Source organism: Chinchilla lanigera, unplaced genomic scaffold (assembly GCF_000276665.1).
Source record: "Chinchilla lanigera isolate Chin_1 unplaced genomic scaffold, ChiLan1.0 scaffold00112, whole genome shotgun sequence".
In the NCBI taxonomy this organism is placed as follows: Eukaryota; Metazoa; Chordata; class Mammalia; order Rodentia; family Chinchillidae; genus Chinchilla; species Chinchilla lanigera.
The window spans coordinates 339277-362412 of record NW_004955513.1 but is presented as its reverse complement, the minus strand read 5'-3'; the positions used below and the strand labels follow the sequence as shown (position 1 = coordinate 362412).

At 61.7% G+C, this 23136-nt stretch overlaps 1 protein-coding gene across 1 annotated transcript in view; it reads right to left on the bottom strand.

The window, feature by feature from the left end:
• Hmcn2 (hemicentin 2) overlaps positions 1-23136 on the bottom strand; it is a gene marked incomplete in the record, with an annotated part of 130718 nt that overhangs the window by 71795 nt on the left and 35787 nt on the right. The window contains 12 exon segments of the mRNA XM_013506721.1: positions 802-996; positions 2483-2566; positions 3206-3460; positions 4752-4879; positions 10133-10298; positions 11279-11438; positions 11560-11672; positions 15167-15311; positions 15799-15926; positions 16193-16288; positions 16492-16680; positions 21745-21894. Coding sequence (XP_013362175.1) covers positions 802-996; positions 2483-2566; positions 3206-3460; positions 4752-4879; positions 10133-10298; positions 11279-11438; positions 11560-11672; positions 15167-15311; positions 15799-15926; positions 16193-16288; positions 16492-16680; positions 21745-21894 — 1809 coding nt within the window.

Below are 23136 nucleotides of genomic sequence, written 5' to 3'. Positions count from 1 at the left end.
CAGCGATCCTCCTGCCTCAGCCTCCTGAGTGCTGGGATTAATGGCGTACACAAACACGCCCGGCTGCACCTCTTCTTGCAGCAGACTTCCAAACAAGATTCTCAGGGGAGCAGCTGGTCTCCAGGAGCAGGCGCTGTTAGGACTGCCCAGGGGCTGCTCTGCTCATCCGCCAGCAGGGGGAGCCCCAGCCCACCCCACAGTGCCCCTTAGTCTGGGAGGCTGCCATCATTGTCATTATTATATCATCATCATCATCATCATCATCGTTGCAGTAGTGGGGATTAAACCCAGGCTCTTTGCACTGAGCTACATCCCTACTCCTTCATTTTTTATTTTGAGACAGAATCTTCCTAAGTTGCTAAGTTGCTAAGTTGCCCAGGCTAGGCTCCAACTTGAGATCCTCCTGCCTCGGCCTCCCTGAATGCTGGCGTTATTCCCTCAGTTTGAACCCAGAGGTGGGCTCTGGGACTCTCCTCGGCTATGCTGCTTTTCACCTGGGTGTAACTGCAGGCCGGGGAAGCGGCCACTCAGTGCTCCGGCTGCTCCCCGCACCGCCTGCACAGGTCTCTCCGGGCAGCCGAGGCCGCCCTGCAGCAGCAGCAGCGAGCTCTGGCACCTGCAGATAGGCGCTTGCTCCCCTCCCTCCCTGCGGTGACCTGGGCCCCGCGGACCTGGTGCTACCATCAGACCCTGGCGTTGCTATGGAGCTCTGCTGGGTGGCCTCCGTGGGAGGCAGGGACAAGCCTGCCCTGGGGTCCCCGCTGCCATCCGGGCCCAGTCCCAGCTCGGGGCCCTTCTCACCGTAGACCACCAGCTTGGCTCTCCTGGACGCGGAGCCTGCCTCATTGGTGGCCTGGCACTCGTAGTCTCCGCTGTCCGTGGGCGAGACCGAGGACAGGAGCAGGGACCCATCGTCCAGCACCGCCATGCCCGGCCGGCCACTCAGGGGTTCTGAGGACGGGCCCTTGCGCCACACGACCTGCGGCTTAGGCGTCCCTGGCAAGGGGCACAGATTCCTGAGCACGGAGCACCCCACCTTCCCCTGCACAGCTGCACCGCCCCCACTGTGTCTCTCTGAATGTCACCGGCCCTTCGGCGGCTGGAGGAGCAGCTCCCTCAGAGCGGCAGCCTGCGCCCACCCCCAGCCCACTGCCACATGCCCACACCATCCCCGCGGCACCCATGAGGCCCACAGGCGCCGGGCCACGGGCCTGTTTCCTGGACGCTTCCTTTCCAGGGAGGCCCCTGCCGCCCCGACTCAACCGCACCCCATCCTCTCCATCCGCTGCCTCCAGCGTTTTCTTTTCCCCCCACTTCCCGGCCTTGCAAGCGCTAGGGTCTCTGCTTTGGTCCGTGCGGAGCCCCAGCTGCCAGCACCATGCCTGGCACACAGCAGGGCTGAGTGAGTGCAGAAGCCGGGCTCTCCCCTGTGCTCTGCTTGGCTCGTCCCCGCTTCTCAACGGGACGGTGTAGCCCTGGCCGCACGGCGCCACCATGAGCGCACAGGCCCTGGAGTGTCTGCTCTGACACTCGGCGTGCTGGGCTGGCTGGCACTCACCCCTGCCACTGGCCCATGCGCCACACGGCCCAGTGCACAGTGGGTTTGCGGGACACTGCCCTGCTGGGCTGCGACCGAAGCCCTTGCCGTCACCCGGCTCGCAGGCATCCACGATTGGCCCAGCTCACCAAGCGGTGCCACCCAGCAGCCACCACAGAGCCCTTGAGTGACCAGACCCCAGCATAGCACACGGCACGGAGGCAGGCCTGGGTGCACCCCAAAACTCGCAAGTCAGCACCCACGCACCACCCACCTCACTGCCAGGCCTGGGGACTGGAATCTAACGGTGAAGACCTCAGACGGCGTCCACCCTGCATCTACCACAGAGGCAGGGCAGCAGGGGACAGGCAGGAGGCGGGCATCAAAGGCGTCCCAAGGGTCACCTCTCTGTCATCTCTCTTAGGGGCTCTCTGCTCTGGCACCTGCTACCACCTGTATGTGGAGGTGCGTTAACACCACACACACACACACATGCACGCAGCTGACACCCTCTGCACACACGTCACACGTGTGCCTCCTGACCTTTCGGCTTCTCCTGGAGCCCCCTGTGCTCCTGGCCCCAGGCGTCAGACCTCCAGGCTGTGGCCAGGCCTCTGTTTTTTGTTTGTTTGTTTGTTGGTTGGCACTGGGAACTGAACTCAGGACCTTGCACTTGCCAGGCGTCGCGCCCCCGAGCTGTAACCCCAGCCCCAGGCCGCTGGCTCAGCTGTGGCCCAGCCTGCATGCACAGCACCATGGAGACAGAGCCCCGCTGCGGGGCGGCCCTGAGCCCCGGGGTGAGGGTCCCCACGACCACACAGCCAGGAAGAGCTGAAGCCGCCCGCCCAGGCGCAGCTACTGAGGAGCAGCAACCCCAGAACTGCGGGGACACACAGGCGCTGCCCCCTCGCCCTCGCCTGCCCGGCCCCACCCTGCGGGCCTCACCTCGAGCCGGGCACAGGAGGCTGGCGTTCTCCCCGGCCACTCGCTCCACCAGGCTGCTGTTGTCGGCCACCCAGTGTGGAGGCTCTGGGAGGAGGACACGACCGCCTTTACTCCCAGCCCGAGTGCAGGGGCCCGGCCCGAGTGGAAGGTGTCACCTTCCAGCCGCCAGGCCGCAGCCTCCTGAGAGTGCAGTGGGGGCAGTGACGCTGGCTCAGACCCTACAGGGGCGCAGAGAACAGCTTACCACCCACAGGGCCAGTCAGGGCCCCACCCCTCCAGTTCCCTAGTAACGACGGTGCTGGCACCATGGGCCCAGAACTTCCGGCGCTGGCCATTTTGCACACACTCGCTCAGTGACCCATGCCGCTGGACCCGCTTTGCAGCTGAGGAACCTGGCCACATCATCCAGCAGTACGAGGGATGGCTGGCCGTGTGCAGCCCGGCCACGGCCCCAGGGGACCTCTGTGCAGGAGGGACTCAGGGCCGCAGCCACGGCAAGAGGACAAGGAGGATAGGGGGCCTGGTGGTGGCCCCAAGGGCCTACTGGTCAGTCTCCAAGGGCTGAGGGAGATTCCACGACATAGGGCGGCCCTCAGCTGCAGGGGCCGGGAGATCTGCACAGGACAGAGGGCTCTGTCCCGGAGCAGATGGGAGAGGACGCCTCTGAGATCCGGGCTGTGCTGGGCAGGTGGGAAGAGGTGCATCCTGGGCTGGGGCACTCACCCAGCACCCTGAGATGCAGCTCCCAGGCGTCCGTCCCTGCGGGGCTGGAGGCCTCGCAGCGGTACAGCCCGGCGTCCGAGGTCTGCACGGCAGCAAAGTGGACCGAGCCCGCGGGCCCCGCTCCAGGCAAGGCCGCCCCATCCTTGGACCAGCTCAGCTGCGGCTCCGGGTTGCCCTCGGCCACACAGTTCAGATCCAGGGCTTCCCCCACCAGGGCCTTCAGGACCTGTGGCCCTGACTGCACCTGCGGGGGCACTGGCGGGGTCCCCTGTGTCAGGTGGGCAACCCAGGAGGGGTCCCAGAGCCCACCCTAGCTTTGTCACAGACCAGTGAGGCCAAGACACAGGGTCCCCTAAGGCGGGCATCAGGAAAAGACAGCAAGACCCCCGAGGGGCTGCTCTGCCCCCCACAGGGTAGATTCTGGCTTCCGCCTGAGCAGCGCTGCACCCACACCCTGTGAGAAGCACCATCCAGGCTGCATCCAGCTCAGTGTACGTTTGGGGAAACTGAAAAGCATCCCAGGCCTTCCGGGAGGCCAAGGACCTTACACTGCTCTTGTTTCTGAGAAGGATCCAGAGATGAGACCCCAGAGGGTGGGCACGCAGGGCTCGGAGGTGCGTGTGCCCACGCCATCTCGCACAGGCCCGTGCAAGCCCCCCAAAACTCTCCGACCCCTGATCTCCAGGCCTCAACCTGCCCCCCAGGAGACGCGCATCCCCCTGGACAGGGCTCGGCCAGTGTCTCGGCAAAGGGACGACCAGCCGCTAGTTTAGGGCTCGCAGACCAGCCGTCCCCCGTCCCCTGCAAGGGACACTGCGCAGGGGCAGGAGCCTGGGTCCCAGCTAACCCTGCGCTCGCCCACACTGGTGTTCAGACTCCAGTTTCCCAAGGTCACCAGAGGGCAGCTGTCCTCTTCTGTCCTAGTCTCCCCCACTCATTTAAAATCGCACTGTGAACCCCGCCGGGGGCCGGGCCAGTCTGCGCGTCTCTGTGTCTCGGGGCTCGGGCCTGCCTCTGTGTATGTGACAGGCACCCCCTGGCTTCCTGAGTGGGGCCAGCCCGGACACCACGGAGAACAGCTGCTCCTGGGACCCCAGCCGGGCTAGGGACCAGGGCCACGAAAGGATGTTTAGGAGCCAGGCCTGAGGACGCCGGGGGGCAGGGCCTCGCTCCTTAGACAGCGGCGGCTGGAGTTACCGGAGTAGAAAGTGGCCAGCAGCCAGAAGGGAAGCCAGGGACCGGAAGGGCCTCTCTGGGGGTCTCAGATGCCCCCGGCAGGATGGAGGCTCAGCGCGTTCCAGAGGCCTCTTTGTACCCTGGAGCTTCTGTCATGGGCCCCCAAGCGCCCCACCTTAGGTCCCTGGCCCTGTTCTCGGGGGCTCTGAGCGGCCTGTCCAGGCCGGGAGTGGGGAGGAGGACAGCGGCGTGCAAAGCAGGAAAAACAGTGGCCGGGAGAGGGGACAGGGCCTGGGCACCGAGATAGAGGACAGGGCAGGGGGCCAGGCACAAGGACAGAGGGACGGGCTGTGGCGCCCACGGGTCCTACCTTGCAGCCCGAGGACATAGCGCCGGGAGGCGGACCCCGCGGGGTTGCTGGCGGTGCACTCGTAGTGGCCGTCGTCACCCACCCGGGCGGGCGCCAGGCGCAGGGAGCCGGACGGAAGGAGGGTGTGACTAGAGGGACAGGACACCTGTGAGACCCTGGCCGGCCCCACCCAGGGGCAGGCTTCAAAACCCACCGCCACGGGGCCCGCTGCCTCTTCCAGGAAGCCTTCTGGGCCCGAGGCAGTGCCCACCAGCCCCAGCCCAGCTCCGTGTCCCTGAGATGCCAAGCCTGCAGCCCCTCCCGGCACAGCAGACATGGGGCTGGGGTCCACAGGCCCAGGCCCAGGTCCTTGCCCTGTGCCCTTTCTGGATGCATAACCGCTGTGGCGTCCACTCCCCCAGTGTACAACGGGCACCACCAGCACCTGTGACTGCACCAGGCGCCGCTGTGCCCTGGTGCCAGGCCTGCCTGACCCTGAACCCAGGGACTGCGGGGGCCCTTTGTCCAGAGCTGTGCCCACCCCCTCAGTCTGGCCCACCTTGCTGAAGTGCCCCTCCCCCTGGCAGCTGGATTGGACCCCAGGGGCCCTTGCAGACATGATGTCACCGGCCCACACGTGCTGGCTCTGAGTAGCCCCTGCCCCCACAGAACAGGGGCACAGCTGCAGCCGTGACCCCAGCCGGCCCTGAAAGCAAGCAGTGGAGACCCCAAGGGGACCGGAAGACCAACCCTCAGTGCAAGCTCACCACGACTTCCTGCCCTGCTTCCCACCCTGCCCTGCTAGCCCTGGGCTTTGGGGCGCCCCAAGCCCTCCAGGCAGTCACCGGTTACAGCGACGGGCGAGCAGTGCGTCGGGCGAGCAGTGCGTCGGGCGAGCAGTGCGTCGGGCGCGGCTGCCACCCACAACTCACCCCGGGCAGCCTCAGGCTACAGGCTCTGCCTCTGGCCCCTACCTACAAAGCAGGGACAGTGCCCCTTGTGGCTTATCCTGGGCATCCAGCAGGCCCCGTGGGTGGGTAACACTGGGGAAGATGCTCCCCAAATGGTGCATCCCCAAAAGATGCTCCCATCTGTTCTGCCAGGCACCGGCTGTGTGAGGCTGGGAAGTGGCTGAGCTTTCCTGCACCTCCATGGTCTCATTTTGATAACAGAGACAACAACAATGCCCTCCCCTCACAGGACCTCCAAGAGACCCGAGGAACTAATTCAGAGCACAGCGCCATGCTGATGACCATAAGTGAGTCCATAAACCCCATACAGCATCATTTTGCATATGTTAGACACTTACACGCCTCTACGTATAGGTGTAAATCATTTTCACTGCTGTATAATATTCCCTTGCTGGATCACACCACAGTTAATTAATTTGCTACCTTTGAAGTGGATGTTTAAACATATAGATACAAATGTCTGGGGTCACCCCAACTGGGCTTTTCCCATCCATTGCTTTACATTAAATCGTGCTGACCTGTCTACCCTCACCAAGCAAGGCTCCATCAGCTTGAGGCTAACACATATACTCAGTGACAGAGTGAGCTGAGGGTTCCAGGACACCCTGCAGTGCCTCAGCTGGAGAAAAGGGGTGATGGGGACTGGTGGGAAGAGGTCTGGGCTGGGCGACAGATGTGCTGTACAGCCTGTCGGGGCAGCCAGTGCCCCTGAACCCCAGTTTCTTCACACTGGCAAAAGCAGCTCTGCACTGGTAGCTATGTCTCCCAGCTCCACCTGGGCCACCTACTTTTTAAACCTCCAGAACCCAGCCCTGGCTGCACAGAGGGAGGCCTCCCCCACGACCCCAACCTAAGCTCCAAAGTTGCAGGGAAAAGACGAAGTGGTGGCTTTGGGGCCCGGCACAAGCGGGACAGGACCCGGGGCCTGGGGTTCCCGACAGCCCCCATCTCCTAGGGGCCTGGGGGTTCCTGGCAGCCCCTGCCGGCTCCTCCAGCCAAAGAGTAGTGACAGCCACTCCCTGCACCTGTGGACATCCCATTCCCAGCCGGGGCTCGGACAGCGCCCTGCTCCGGTCACCTGCTCCTGAACCAGGCATTTATCACTGTCCGGCAAAGGCTGGTGGCTCTGTGAGGGCTGAGCCGGGCGTGCCCAGGTCCCAGCACAGAGTAGGTGCTCAAAAATGTTCCGACGGCAAATGACAGCGGCCCCCTCCAGGACTCAGGGCCCCATCGAGGAAGCCCGGGCTCCAGGTCTTCCAGGAAGCTTTCCCCGGCAGGTAACTTCCCCCGCTCTGAGCTGCACAGAGCCTGGTCCAGCCGGGTGCCCACGCATTCATTCATTCACTCGTTCACTACATTCATTCATTCCTCCAACAGTGCGTGGCTGTGCCCTGTGCCTCCCCAGGACTGCCCACCTCACACAGGAGCTGGCAGTGCTGCTGTCTGGCAGCAGGGCTGGCGGCTTTCCATCAGGTGGCACGTCTGGCAGACACCCAGCCACCCCCGAGGGCCTCAGGCCGTCTGTGGGGTCTGTGCCCAGCCAGGGCACCTGCTCCATGAACGGCCACTCTGATCCCCTCACAGTAATGAAGCCACCAATGGGAAGTCACGCTGGGGAAACTGAGGAAGCAGCCTGCCGCCCCCTCTACAGGGCCAGCGCTGGACTGGAGAGACTCAGAGCCCGCGCCGGCCCCGAGCCCCGGTACCAGCAGCCCTGCGCTGCCCCAGGGCCGTGTGCCTGGCTGCGCAGCTCCGCAGAGGATAGGGCTGAGGTCGCGGAGATGAAGCTCCACTGTCTGCGGCACTCAGCCACAGCCGCTGCCTGTCTCCAGCTAACCGCGAAGGGCGTGAGAGCACGCAAACAGGAAAACCCGGAGCGGCGGCGTCCAGACGAGGTGTCTGACTGCCCCTCCCCTTTTGGGACTTGGGCTGGGGCCCTGCGTGGGACCCTGGCCGGGACCGTGCACAGCTGTCCCAGCTCCGAATCCCAAACAAACACAGTTGCCTGGAAACAGCATCTGGACCCAAGTCTCGGATGCTCCCTGGCCACCACCCACCGCCGGACGGCCTCAGCCGGGGAGACTCAGCGGGGCGGGTGGCGGCGGGGTGAGGGTCCCCAGGCCGTCCGTCTCCAACTCGCTCCCTCCTTGCGCTGTCCCGGACACGTGGCATTGCTCAGAAGCCTCTGTCGGCTGTGATTCTGACCTTACAACGTGGACACTTTCAAGAGCAGCAGTCCCACGGACTGAGCCGGCCCGGTGGCCATTTCGACCCTTGTACTTGGCCGTCTGCCTTCGGGGCGATCCCCAAGGAAACAACTTAGAACTGCTGAGAACTGGCGAGCGGCGCAAGCCCCAAACACAGCAGCAGCCTAGCAACCGCTGCTCTGTGGGGACAAGACAAGGAGGCCCACGGGCAGGTGGGGAAGAGGAGCTGGGGCGGGGCAGGACTCGAGGGGCGCCGAGCTTCCCTCCTCAATAGCACCTGATGCACATGGCCCCTGCGGAGGGCCAGGGACACACGTGTCTGAGTGTGCTCAGGTCGGGGTGTGCTCCGTGTGCCCCGCCCCGCCCCGGGACTCAGACTCAGGTTCCAGCCCCGCACACCCGTTTCCATTTCCTTTTGGAGGCTGAGGCCGGGCAGGAGGCCGCTCCCTCCACCGGCCTCCAGGGTGGCTGGCAGACCTACCGAAGGCCTTGGGGGCTCGGCACACCTTCGCTCTCAATGCTGTCTACACTCAGAGTTATGCACAAACCTCCACAGTGCCCAGCCGGGGCCAGCACAGGGCGGGGAAGACGCCCAAGGACAGAGCTCGTCCACCCCAGGGCTGAGTCCGGAGACAGCTCACCAAGGTAGAAGGCGCACATGGCCCAGCCCAGGGGGACAAGGAGGGACGAGGGACACCGCCGAGGCGGCCCCACGCAGAGGTCCTGAGGATCACCTGTGGGTTTTGCCTCAGTAAAGCGATCCTATAACCAAGCAGGTCGGGTCTGCAGTGTAGCTCAGGGGTGAGCACTTGCCCGGCAGGGGTGAGGCCCCAGGTTCGGTCCCCCGCACCACAAAGAAGAAGAACAGAAAAATATCCCCTGAAAGCACGCATGAATGCGTTGAGATGACAGATGTGGCAAGAAGGTGGTTTTGCGAAGCTTCCAAGGACGCGCAGGTAGCAGCGCAGATAGCAGCGGCGGGCATGGAACATCCAAGGACCGAGTATTTCAGCTTGGGGACAACGCTGAGCCTGCGCACTCACCACCCCAGTCACGCCCTCTCCCCGGGACAGGGCCAGCCAGGGCCACGCCTGGGCTTCATGTGCTGTAGGGCTCAGGACCTGCAGCTCAGCCCCACCTAGGAGCGCCTCCACTTTTTGGTCAGCTTGAGGGGCATCAGAAACCTCTAGAGAAGCATCACGAGCCAGCGAGGAGAGGGATGGAGGGGGTGCAGGAGAGGGAAGAGGGGAAACCCGGCGATTGTAAAAGCAGCTCCTGTAAATTTAGAGCTCCCTGCTGATCTGTGAACGAAGAGGGCACGGGGGAGCAAACAGACGGACGTGTGGCTCCCGCCTCGGTAACAAGCCATAAATAAACAAGCACCCGCTGGCCAGTGGCCGCCGCCCAGCCAGGCTCGGGGAGCAGCCCTTCCGGGACAGCTGCAAGCTCCCTGACTTCCCTACATCCCCGGCCCACTGCGCAGAGGAGGAGCAGCGATCCCAGGGCCAGGGGGGGCCCCCACTGGCCTGGGCTGGCTCCCTGTACCACACTGAGGGGTGCGCAGCTGGAAGTTTGGGAGAGCTCCCCAAGCAGATGTTCTGGGACGCAGACACACAGGGGTGGGGGGTGCAGGACCTTGCCAGGGCTGATGTCACCGCCCTGAGCTGCATGCCACGCCACCTGCCACCCCCACCAGGTCAAGAGCTCCAGCAGTGTGTGGGAACGCGAACTGGCGGGACCCTGCATGCCCCACAGCCCGGCCTGAGCGTGCGGCTCGGCTCCCCAGTGCAGAGGGGCTGAGCCCGAAAGCCGGGAGCCCGGACACCGGGTCTGCAGGGCAGGCGTGTGCGGGACATGCGCCATGGTCAGGACGCACCTCCAACCCCAGCTCTGCTGTTGCTTAGCCAAGCATCCCCGAGCCTGAGTGACCCGCAGTGACCCCACAGCCCAGGGAGCAGGGTAGTGGGGACAAAAGAGACACTGCACCCACGCCCAGGGGTCATGCTTGGCATGTGGATGTGGGTTATTTCAGGGTGCCTCTCACCCGGGCTCCCACACACCCTCTGAGGGCCCACAGAGGCCTGGGGCCCCGGGGTAAAAGCCTTATGTGCTGATGCCGGTGAGCCTCCTGGGGCGGCCGCAGGGTCCCGCACCTCCGCGGGGTCACCAGCCAGGCCTGAGCGCTGCAAACCTGCCCCTACCGGAGGCCCTGGGGTTGGGGTACCTGTCGGTGCTGGGCAGCAGAGGGTGGGCGTCCTTTGTCCAGGTGACCAGGGGCGGTGGGGAGCCCTGCGCCTCACAGTCCAGGGTCACCTCTTCGCCAGTCTTGGCTGTGACTCTGATTGGCGAGTCTGCGTCCTGTGACCCGTTCACCTGGATCCTGGGCTTGGCTGTTGGGGAAGCAGGCAGGGGCAAGTGGCAGCAGGACGGTCCCCGGAAGGACAGACGGCCCTTGCCCCCTGACCTTGGGGTTGCCCTGGAAGCGAGTGGGCTCTGCTCCAGGAAGAGCGTGCGGTGTAGACCCCGCCCAGATCTGAGGGCTCCGCTCGGCCTCCCCTCCCCTCCCGCAGGAAGCTCCCCTCACTTTGCCAGCTGGTCAGCTCCCCCAGACCCACCCCACATCTGGGCCTCGTCTCTTCTGCCGTCCTCACCCGGGGACAGCACCCGTCCTCCGTTCCCTTCTCCTCCCTCCCCATCGGTTATCTATTCCAGGACAGCAGCGGCCACAGGCCGCACAAACCCTCCCCCGACACTCACACGGAGGGGGGGGAGGCATCCTGCTGTCGCCTTGGTGACAAAGGCTGAGACCCTCCCCTCCTCCACCCTCCCCACGGAAGGGACGCAGAGCACGCTGAGCAAGAACAGAGCAAGCCATACAGCAGGGCTGCCAGAGCCCACCGAGCCCCGAACATCGCCACTGCCGAGAGGCAATCTCACCCCTGGAACGCTCTTTGCAATATAAAATGTTGGCTCTAAAAGCATATGCTAGGAAAGGGCTGGCCTGGGTCTCTATCAGCTTGTCATCCCAGACCTGGTCCCTGAAGTCCCGAGTCCCACCCTGTTCTCACATTGGGACCAAAGAGCCCAGCATGCAGTTAATCATTTGGGGACATTCAGTGTTCACTGCAAGGTGACTTCACCCAGTCCAGGGGTGACAGATGGGAGAGCACCCCGAGAGGTGGAGGAAGGGCTATAAGTCAGAAGCAGTGCATGTGCAAAGGCCCTGAGGCCCAATGATCATTCACGAAATGGGGAAAAGGCCAGGGTCCTGGGGCAGAGAGAAGCGGGGGAGAGGAGGTGCGGGTGCTGGCCACAGAGGGCTGCACTGTCCGTCCCAGAGTCCCTCCCATCAGGCCTCGCCGTCACTCACTGTTGACTGAAAGCCGCATCTCCTGGCTGGAGAAGCCGACGGCGTTGGTGGCCGTGCACACGTAGGTCCCCGCGTCCCGTGGGGACGGCCAGGCGATGAGCAGGGTGCCGTCCTTGCTCACATTGTAGTCGGGGCCCCTGGAGGTCAGGGCTTTGGTTTCCTAGGACAGAGCCACAGGTGACGCTAGCAGAGGCCACACACACACACACACACACACACACACACACACACACCCGGCCCGGCTGACTCAGTTTACCCCGGAGACTAGAGGCTCCACCCACCTTGGTCCAGGTGATGGTCGGGGTGGGAACTCCCGAGGCGGCACAAGGCAGAGAGGCTGGAACCCCCTCGCTGGTGACGTGGTGGGTGGCAACGGGGTAGATTCTTGGTGGCACTTTTGTAAACAAACCGATTTCATGAGCCAGAGTGCACAGCAGCGCGAAGCCCAGCAGCCAAGGAGCAGGAAAAGCCCACGCGTGCATCAGTGACGACAGATACGCAAAATGGGGGGCTGCGTGGAGTGGAATAGTACTCAGCCCTAAAAAGGTGTGCAATGAACTCTAACTCGATGATGGCCTGGAGAGGGCAAACTGTGCAGATGGGAGAAGGACCAGAGGGAGCCAGGGCTCGGGGGAGGGAGGGGCGAGCAAGGAGGGGGCCAAAGGGGTTTCAGGGCATGAAGCTACTCAGTCTGATGCCGTAACAGCGGGTACACGGCTTCACACATCTGTCCAACACCCCGTGTGACGCTGGGACTTTGGGGGGACGATGTGTCTGTGAAGACTTGTCCGTTGTAGCACTGGGGGCGTCAGTAATGAGGGAGGCTGCGCATGTGATAGGTAGGGGGCCGTGGGAAATCTTTGTGTCTTCTGCTCATTTGGCTGTAAAACGGCTCTTCTAAAAACTCCAGTCTACTAAAAAAAGTCCAGGTGTGGTGGAGCACACCTGTAACCCCAGCAACTGTGGGAGGCTGAGGCAAGAAGATCGCAAATTCAGGCCCAGCCTGGGCAGTGTAGAGACTTAGTGAGTCTCTAGACTCACTTAGTGTAGAGAACCCCCCTGTCTCAAAATAAAAAATAAAAAAGGGCTGAGATGTAGCTCAGTGGGAAGGCCCTGCGTTCAACCCCAAGACAGACAGACAGACAGACAGAAAGGAAATCAGATCCATGCTACAAGGCGGAAGAATCTGGAAGATGTACTAGGTGACGTAAGCTGGACACGGAGGATAAACAGCCTGATCCATGGACAGGTGGCACCTGGGACAGACGCAACCAGGGACGAACGGAGGACAGAGGTCGTGGGGGGGGGCAGTACTGGGAATGCGTGTCCGTGGGGACAGAGCCTCAGCTTCAGAGGTGAAAGGGTCCAGAGAAAGGGGGTGCTGCACAGCGGTGCAGACGAGCTCCATGCTGACGCACTGGACACTGAACAGCGGCTGCAGTGGTGCATGTCCAGCTGTGCATATTCTAAAGTCCCTAAAATTCAACAGGAAAATAAAAATGCCCTCATCTCCACAGCTGCCACGGTCTGACTGCTGTTAAATGCCCCCTGGGATGGGCATGGTGGCACACCCCTATCATCCCAGCACTCGGGAGGCTGAGGCAGGAGGATCACCATGAGTTCCAGGCCGGCCTGGGCTCCACAGTGACCCAGCAGTGAGGGTTCTTCGCTCCGGGACTGTGGATAAACCACTTGGCGCTTCAGTGCCCACATTCTCTGACTGATAAAGAACAGAGTTAATCTGGATACCCCGTTCACGCCTTTGGGGACAGACAGGTGAGCAGTGGCAGGGAACATCGTTCACAGCCCAAGCAAAGCCATCCAGATTTTCAAGCTTGCAAATGATGGTCGCCAGTGGGAGGGGTGGGGCAGCAAGGGTGGCAGATGCCTGTGGCCGGGAATGACCCCAGCCAGGGCAGCCTCACTCGTTCATGCCAGTGCCCGGGTATGTCCCTGGCAGAACGGTGGAACTTGGGATGAAACTTAAGTGAAAACATCACAGCTTGGCATGTGCTGTGTGCCCAACTGTGACTGAGATTACGAACCGGAATTACGAGGAGCTGGGGTACCTGGGTTCTCATTCAACCCAGCCCCTTTCTTTTTTGTGCTGCCAGGGGTTGAACCCAGGGCCTTCACATCTAGCCCCATCCTCAGCCCTTTTCATTTTTTATTTTGAAGCAGGGTCTCACTAAGCCACTAGGAACTTGCAGTCCTCCTGCCTCAGCCTCCTAGAATACTGGGATTAAAGTGTGCACCACCATGCCCAGCTCAACCCAATCCCTTTGGAGTTTGGGTTTCTCTATAAACCAAAGAATTACTGTTCATCCTGCTCATCCCTCCAGGGTTTAATGAAACACCCGAGATGAAAAAAAGTGTTATGGTTGATACATTGTGTCGACTTGGGGAGTCTAGGGGTTTGGCTAAGTGACTCAGCAGGGAGCCAGGGTGCTTACTTTGTATTCATCCTGAGCCTGTGGAAGAGGAGGGCATGGAGATTATGTGAGAGCTACACACCCCCTGGGTGCGGGTAGCCTGTTTACAGTGTAAGGGAGGGAGAGAGGCTGCTTGCTGCCATTCCTCCCTTTGCTCTTGTTGTTTTTGCTGTGTTCTGCCGCCGTGAATTGTTGCCCTCTGCCATGTGCCACTCTGCCTCGGAGCCAGCCGAGTGTGGACTGAAACCTCCACAAACTGTGAGCTAAATAAACCTTTCCTTCCTTCATTTTGGTCATTGGGCATTTTGTCTCAGCAATGAGAGAAAAGTAACTAAAGAAGATATTGACATATTTGGCAAAGTACAGAAGCAGCCATAATACATTGTCAAGGAAACACACAGGCAGCAAGACAAGGACCAGAGGTGATTGTGGCTCGGTTTTTAAATACGGAACTTGCAAAGAATTTACAGTGAGGGAGACAGGGAACTTACATATAAAGAACACAGAAAGACTTTTAACCAAAGCATACATAATGTTCTCTATGTAGCATGTACGTGCATGTGTACTATGGTACATACAACATGCATACACGTAAGTGCACATATGCACCATACACAGTCAGCCCGCAACTTCTGCATGGATTCAACCAATGTAGGATGGAAAAGTGTGAGGGGAAAATGAGCCCCAGATGGACACTGCCTTTTCTTATCAATATTCGCTAAACAACATGGTACAATATTCACACAGCATTTACATTGTGTCAGGTGTTATAGATGTTCCTCATTTAACAGCCTACTCGTTTCACAACGCTTCAAACTTAACTAGTTTTTCTTACAAACTTCTGCACATCTTTATAGAGCCTCAATGCCCTTTTTTGCAGAGAAACCTCGCTAAATCATTTTCGCTGATTTACTGTAACAGCGCTGCAGCTCTGTGTTGCTACACCTTACAGCTTTGCGCATGAAAGCAAAGTCATCAGGTCCGAGTTTCCTTTGACCGCTCCTCTGTCCTGAACGCTGTGAAGCGCACACCATCTACAGGTCCTCACTCAGGACCAACTCATTTAGCCCCTCGTCGCGGGAAGGAACGCAGCTGTTACTCAGGGGCACCCGTGTAGGTAACCAGGGATGGTTAAAGGTTCTATACGGACACCACGCCGTTCTACAGACAGGGCGCAGGCACCCAGGGTCTCGGTTCCCAGGGTGTCCGGGGCCCAGGCCCCCGTGGGTATTGAGCGGTGAGTGTGTACAGCCTGCGTGCACAAAGCACTGAAAGATGCGCACCAAAGTGTAAAATCTGATTATTCCTGCTACTGCCATTATAGGACTGTTTCGATGTGTCTCCTTCATTTCCCTTAAGGGGGTGTGTATTATCGGTGTGATTTCTTTACACAGAAGTGTCCGACTCCAAGTGGCCCCCTGCCGTCTGCCCTGCACCCTGGACCCCCGAGGCTCACCCTGGACGATCAGCTCCACGTCGCGGTGCTGGGAGCCGGCCGAGTTGGTGACCACGCAGCTGTAGATGCCCGCGTCCTCCTGCAGCGCCCGGTCAAAGTGGAGGCTGCCGTCGGCCCGGACAGAGCCCCGGCCAACTGCTGGGAGCTGGGGAGAGCGGGCAGCAGTGGGGCAGACAGCACAGCGAAGCGCAGCTGCCTCCCTCGGGGCTGTCCTCCTCCTGTCATCTACTGGAGCTTTGGACGAATACGGGTGCCCCTCCCAGCCCGAGGGTGCAAGGACCCCAAGGTGCAGGAAGTCTAACGAACGGGAATCAGTAAGGCAACCAGAGTGTCCAACCCTGCGCTGGGGTTGGGGACAAGAGGTCCCGTCTCCACCCGCCTCCATCAGAGCAGGGTGATGGAGGCAGCATGTCTGGGTCACCCTCCCCCAGGGCCCCAGCTGCTCCGAGCACAGGCAGGGCACAGAGCGGCAGCAAATGTAGAGAAGGCTCTGACCAGGGCGCAAAGCCCGAGGGACAAGAGGACATCCCAAAGCCGGGGAAGGCAGAGCAGAGACAGAGGCATGGAGGGGCCGTCTGCTCGCCAGCGCTGGGCGGCATGGCCCAGCGCACCCAGACAAGTCCAGCACTCACAGGGCGGCTGGCCCTGAGCCAGCGCCTCTCTGGGAGCGGCCTCCCCGCCAGGATGACGCACGGCAGGGACGCGGGCTGGCCCTCCAGGACGCGCACGGTGGAGGCGGTGCCGGCGATCTGGGGGGGTGCTGTGGGGAGAGGAGATATGTCAGACCCCTAGGTCCCCTGCGATTCACCCTCTGGGGGGGGGTGCCACTCCCGCCCCGGGGAACTGGTCAGCACAGAAGATCACGGTAGCTCAAAGTCCCCCAGGACACTGCCCAGGAAGCAGGGACACCAAGGCTGCTCTGGAAACCTGGCCATGCACATGTCTGTCCCCGAGGGTGTGATGACCATGAGGAGGCCCGGGGGACATCCGCCTCCCCACCTCCCACGTGCGGGTGCCCCGGCGAACCGTGTCCAGTGACGCTGAGCTGGGTCTTGGCTTGGGCCTTCCCAAAGACGTTCTGAGCCTCACAGACGTAGGTGGCCTGGTCCTCCGGGGCCGCACCTGAAGGCCGCAAGGAGCCAGGATACCATGAGAACAGCGGCGTCCACACGTGCGGGGCTTAGCATGTGCCAGAAAACGTGTAACGCCCTGCATCTGTCACCCATTCAGCCCCTGGAAGCGGACCTGATCTTGGGTCGGTTTTATCGTTAAAACCAGGTCGCCAAGCAGGACCCAGCACCAATCCACCCCGCCCCATCTCTTACTTTCAATGAACAGCACTCCTGAGTCCGGCAGCCCGGGCCCACTGCCCCGCCGGGGCCCCAGGGGCCGGCCGTCTCCACGGCGCCAGGTGACCATCGGGGGCGGGAGGCCGGTGGCCCGGCAGGCCAGGAAGGCGCTCCTGCCCAGCTCCACCGTGATGTCCCGGGGCAGCTCCATCAGCCGGGGGGCATCTGTGGGAGGTGGGGAGTCCACAAGGAATCCCCAGGCACTGGAGCCCCAGGGCTGCCTGCTCCTCCCCTCTCTTCACCAAGGGCCCCCCTCTTCCAGCCCGCACCCCATGAACTGGGGCTCTGTGGCCGCCCTGAGCTTAGCAGGTCCGCTCTACAGGCCCAGCCTGGGTGTGCCGGTGGCCGCCCACACGCCCCGCGCCCCTGCCTGGGGGTCTCAGGGGCCTTGCTCTACCCAGCCACGCTCTGTCTCAGGCCAGCTTTCTCTGAGCTTTTGGTATGAGCATGGAAAATGCCAAAATTAAAACCTGCTCGTTAGAAAGAAGGTGGCCGTATCCGGCCAAAGAGGGCTACACCAGAGTGAAAGAGGCCTCATGGATAACCTCACAGGACAGCAGGCCTAGCCAGGGGCTGTGGCGGCCACCCAGCCATAAAAGCCTCAAACATGCACAAAGGGCAGCTCTCCCGGGTCTTGCTGCACACGCCCAATCCCACACCCCCTCCAGGGTCGCACGGCTTAATCGTCTGCCATTCTCTTCCAAGCACTGTCTTTTATAGTTGGGAAAGGAAAAAGAGGATCAAGTTCTTTCCCCACGGAAGCTGGAGAGCCCTCCTGTCCTTTCAAAGGCCAGAGCTGGTCCAGTCCCAGGTAGTGCCCACTCCGCCCAAAACTCCGGCCATGTCCTATGCCCTGTCCCCAGGCCCACGGACTCCCGAGGTCCCTGGCCTCTGGTTAACCGACAGAGCCCGGCACCAAGGAGAAGCTGCCATCTCTCTGTTCTTTCCAAGGAAATCTCTGCCATTTATCCAAACCATGACATCAAATTTTCCTCCTGGCCTCCCGGAGGAGGGAAATTCCAAGGAGTTTCTGCAAGGAGGAAGACGCCACTCCCGATATCCTGGGCCACCACCTTCCTCCCTGGGGCTGGCAACTGCAAGCCTCCGAGGTCAGAAAGCCTCTGCTTAGCCCTGTCCCAGACCTGCTCCCCCCTCCCGTTCCTACAGAGCCCTGGCCCCAAGGGCACAGCTGTGCCACCTGCCGCCCCACTCCGGGAGAGAGCTGAGACTCCCCGGGGAGCTCGCCTGCTCCCAGCGGAGACCAGAGCCCTCAATCCTCAGTCTCCTAACAGCTGCTCCACCTCCTGACTCCGGATTCTCCCTGTCCCCTCGCGGCCAGACCTGCAGGCTTGAGCAAGGCCAGCGCTTGTGACAGCAACAAGAGGACACCTGGTGTCCCTGCTAAGCTGCGGGCCGGAGACCGTGCTCTTCCAGGTGGCACGGGTATCACGAGCCATGTCCCCAGGGAGGAAGCGGGCGCAGAGACCGAGGAGCCTGCAGAGCTCAATGGTGCCAAAGCGGCGGTTGGCACCCCACCCTCGGGACTCGGCCACCCCCGCAGGTCCTCTGCTCCATTCCCCTTACACAGAGGGGAGACAGGCCAGGCTCTGAGGACCCTGCAGGGCTCAGGCTCCTCTGCCTGCAGGCTCTCACCCCCACCCACACTGATGACCCTTAGTGACCCCTGGCAGTGACCCAGGTGAGGACCAAGGTCTGGCTCCAGGGGAGCTCCGTTTCCTCCGGAATGGCCCTTCCTGCCTTGGCAGGGGGCAGGTCATGGGACACTTCAGCAGCCCCAGCGCCCCTGGAGAGGCCCGCTTGTGGGGAGGGCTCCACGCGGGGTCCTGGAGCACCCCGGACAGGAAAGGCCACCGACACCTACCAGCCACCCGCTTGTAGGAGGCAAGGCGTGGGACAGGAGGGTCCAGCCCCCAGGAGGGATGCCCCGTCCTCCTGTCCCTGGGCAGCCTCTGCCCTGCTCACGTGCACGCCCTGGGCCTCAGCCACTTCCCAGGCGACGCCAACACCGATGGCTCCAAGCCTGGCCTCTCGCTGAGCCCTGACACCTGCATCCGTCTGCCCCGTCACCCTGTGTCCCCCAACAGTCTCCACAGCACAGCCGCTCCAAGTGTGGCCCTGACCGCAGCCTCCTGTCACCCTCCTGGGGTGTCTCTGCCTGCACCCCCTTCGTTTTCCACTTAGCTGCACCCTAGCAATGGTGACCTGCCCACGCCTCTGACCTCACTGCCGCTGCACAGGGACTTCCGGGGCGCCAGTCGGCCTGGTTGCTCTGCAGTGGCCTGAACCCCAATGTGCCATCAAAGGAGGGGGCTCTGGGGAAACCAGGGCCAGTGAGTCATGCGGGGACACTCCAGACTGGGTTAGTATGCCTAGCGGGGGCCCAGGGAGCTTGCCTCCTCTCTCTGCACCAGGGAAGGAAGGGCGACAGGTCACAGGGAGGGGCTGCAGGCCAGCGAGGGCCCTGAGAACACAGCCTCCTGCGCCCCGGCTTCCAGCCTGCAGTGTGGGGGTCCAGGGGAGCTGGGTGCTGGGTGCTCCCCGCCACAGTGCTGGCCAAGACACCATCGCGCTGCCTTGGGGACAGCAGGGTAAAGGTATGGCTGCCGGCTGCCTCTGCCACCAGGGACCTGGTCAGTGACAGGCAAGGCTGTGTCCCTAGGCCTGGCAGAGTTAATGGGAAGGGAGGGGTGGAGGGAGGGGAGTGGATACAGGGAGCCCAGCTCAGGCCCTGCATTAGGGGCTCTGGGTCAAGGTGGGGTAGAGCTGGAGTCCCACACACTGACCTAGGAGTCACAGTGGCTTTTTCCACCCTGAGGTGATTTCCGTGTACTTGTCCCCCCACAGTGGAATGTTACAAGTTATATTTTACAAGCTCATGGCTCCAAAAACACATCTATCCTTTTTTTTTCTTTTTTGAGACAGGTCTCACTATTAGTTCAGTCTGGCCTCAAACTCACTTTGTAGCCCAGGCTGGCCTCAAACTCACAGCGATCCTCCTGCCTCAGCCTCCCAAGTGCTGGGATCACTGGCATGCGCCGCCACCCTTGGCTTTAGTGTCACAAAAGCTCCCAGCCCTTTGCTCTCCTGTTCATTCCCCCAGCAACTAGCAACTTCTGGGCTGGAGACAAGAAGCAGAGAGTGAAACAAGAGGACAGAAGGAGAGAGAGAAATAGGGTGACACAGGCAACTTAGCTCAGGGCCCTGAGCCCAGGGAGGGCAGTGCCTGCCATAGAGCTGCTCACCCAGCGCTGGGGAGTCACCCACAGCCCACCTGGCGGGCACAGGAGGCAGGGCCAGGGCAGACACCAAGGCACAGGGACCCCGCGCTCCAGGCGAGCCCGGAGTGAAGCTGGAGCTCGTGGTCCCCTGGCTGATCCCGCCCCCCCGCACAGCACAGGAAAGTAAGCAAACGCCAGTGCCCTGCAGGCGGCCCCGCACCCCAGCCAGAAGAGGCAAAGGTGTCTTCCTCTAAGGTCCCAAATGCCACCAGGAAACCTGTTCCCAACCCCACAGCAGGAAGTAGACGCTGTGCCCACCCAGCCCCAGCCTCTACCAGCGTGGCCAGGAGGCCTGGACTGCAGCTGCTGCCCAGATGGCAGGAAATTTGATTTCCCACCACCCCCGCCAGGCTGGCTCGCCAGGCCCACAGCTGTCGGGCACCCCGCGCTGCTCTCCGCCTCCGCCCTGTGCCCGCCGCCTCCTCCTCGCTCTGACCGAGGGACAGCTCCAGGGCCAACGGTGGGCAGCCCGAGGACGGGCACAGGCAAAGTGTCCCTCAACCCCAGGGACAAAGCTCCCTCGAAAGGATGCAGAGAGAGGGTGGGGCCCGAGTGATGCCCGCGCAGCCTCCCCATAGCCTGGACCACCCAGAGCCCCCGGCCAGTACCAGTGACAGTGGCTTCGCCAGGCCACCGTGTGACACGCACCTAGAGACCTCTGCCAGCGGGGCCAGGGCACAGGGAGGAGAAGACATAAGCTCGCCCTGTGTGGCCGAGTGTTTTTATTACCATCCTCATCAGCTGCTAAACCACAGCCCCGCACCCCGCCGTCCTTCAAACCGCCCCCTGCCCTCCCAGACGGAGCCCAGACTCCCAGGCGGCTCCCCGTGCCAGGAGTGAGCCAGGACAGGCGGCTGCTGCCTGGGTCTCCTGCCCCCCACCCTGTCTAGGTCGCACTCCTGCCTGCTCCTGTCGCCTGGGGAAGCGTTGCATGCGCTGTTCCCTTTGCCTGGAACACTGTCCCAGCCCTCCGCCTAACTTCCGCTTTCATCTTGGACAGATGCCCCCTCCTCCGGGAAGCCCTCCCGGCCTCTGGGGTTGGGCTGTCACGGGGTCCCTAGATGTGCAGCAGGGTCCCTGCTGACCCTGTATTGCAGGAATGAGCCATGGGACAAGCAAGTGAAGACAAAGGCACCCCAAGGCCAGGGGAATCCAGCTCTGAGACGGCTGCAGCTCCCCTAACCCCGCCCAGCCTGGTCCACATGCCTGATTCTCTACACTTCCCCGGCTTCCTGGCCCTGCCTCTCCTGCCGTGGCTGATCCTGGCCAGCTCAGGGCGCCAAGGAGCTTTGCCCAGGCTGCCGAGCAAGTCCAGTGCCCAGAGCCCAGGCCCGGACCAAGGGGAGGAATCTGGACGCCCTTGGCAGGAAGGGTTCACTGCTGTCCACTGACCAATTTACCACTCTGGCCCACCTTGAGCTGAACACTATATCCCCGGGTGCAGGGACGTCCTAGCAGCCCAGGGAGGGAGAAATAGTCAGTCCCATTTTATAGCTGGGGAAACTGAGGCTCTGGGACTTGTCAGAGCATATAGGTGGCAAGTAATAAAAATACGAAGTCATGGTCAGGACAGAAGCCTCCTCCTGACACAAGGTCACGTGGGTGACTTCGGAGTGGACAGCCTGGTCTGGAAGATGACAGCCTCAGCTACCATCATCATTCGCGGTCTTGGGACAACCCTGAGCCATAAAAATCCCAGCCAAGACCACCCAGCTTCTGACCCTCGGATACTGAGGTAACAAATGCTTATTGTGCAAGCCACCAGGTTGAGGGACAATCTGCCGCCCAGGGAGAAACAACATGGGATCTCCCTCCCGACACCCCTTACCCCACGTGCTCTGGACCCACAGGACGCCCACCCCCCAGTGGCAGCGGCCCCTCGCTGCTCCGAGGCAGGTGAGGGCAGGAGCAGGGACAAGATGACACTTACGTCCAACCTCCAGCTGCACTTCTGCAGAGACGGAGCCCAGCTCGTTGACAGCCCGGCAGGTGTAGACCCCAGCATCCCTCTCCTGAGCCGAGGGGATCCGCAGAGTCCCCGAGCTGGAGCCCTCAGGGGCCAGGATCACTTCCAGATCCCCTGGGGGTACAGAGGGAAAGCGTTGGCAGGGGCCATGGTTGCCATGGAGACCAGGGTCTTGGGCTGCTTGGGTCCTGGGCTCCTGCACCCCCACAGGCTAGGTGGCGCTGCTCGGAGGCAGTTTTGCCCCGAAGTTGGGACCCTTGGGGTCTTTCCTGAACCACTGTGCCAGCCAGGGCTGGGGCTTAGCACCCCCATATGACAGGCTCAGCACCGAGGGCCCCATGCCTGGCTCTCCCACTGGGCACCAGCCCCCGCCCCAGGGTCCAGCTGGATCTGCTCGCTGAGGTGACCACACCCCACCCCAACATCACTTCCCCTCGCCCCCTCTGGCTCCCCTGATTCTGACACCCTCTCTCTTTTTACTCTGATAGAGTCCGGATAACTTGAAACTGACCATCCTAACCATTTTCATGGGCGGGGGTTCGGGATGCCCAGCAGTTCACACTCGCAGGACCCTCTGAGCCCGGCCCTCCCCGCCCCGACAACCGCCTCCCTTTCCGGCTCTGGCGCCGCCTGCTGCAGGACCTCTCTGGAATGGAACCCTCCAGTTTGCCTTTGGCAGCCTGGCTTATGTCGCCCAGCACTTGTCTCAAGGTTGTAGCTAGTGCCAGAAGTGCATTCCTTTGGGGGCGCGGGTACAGGAGACTGAGCCCAGGGTCTTCACATTGAGCTACATCCCCAGCCTTTTTCTACTTTTTAAAATTTGAGACAGAGTCTTGCCAAGTTGCTAAATTGCCCAGGCTGGGTTTGAACTTTCTTACCTCGGCCTCCCAGAGTGCTAGCTAAGATAACAGGCAAGAATTTTATTCCGTCTCGATGTTGAAGAACAGTCCATCATAAGACCCCCTTTTAAAAAGGCCTTGGGCTGGGGATGTAGCTCAGTGGCACAGCACCTGCCTGGCAAGTGTGAGGCCCTGAGTTCGATTCCCAGTACCAAAAAACAAAAAGCAAAAAAACATTAAAAGAGCCTCTAAGGGCCAGATGTAGTGGCGCACACCTATAATTCCAGCACTCTGGGAGGCTGAGGCAGGACAATCACAAATCTGAGCCCAGCCCAGGCAACTCAGCAACTTAGAGCCCTTGTCTCAAAATACAAAAAAGGAGCTGGGGGCATCATTCCATGTGAAGGCCCTGGGTTCAATCCCCAGTGCCATAAAAATTAGCTAATTAATTGAAAAGGGCGGCTCAGGTGTGGCCTGAGGCTCTGACCCGGACACGCAGCGTCAGGAGCACTGAGCT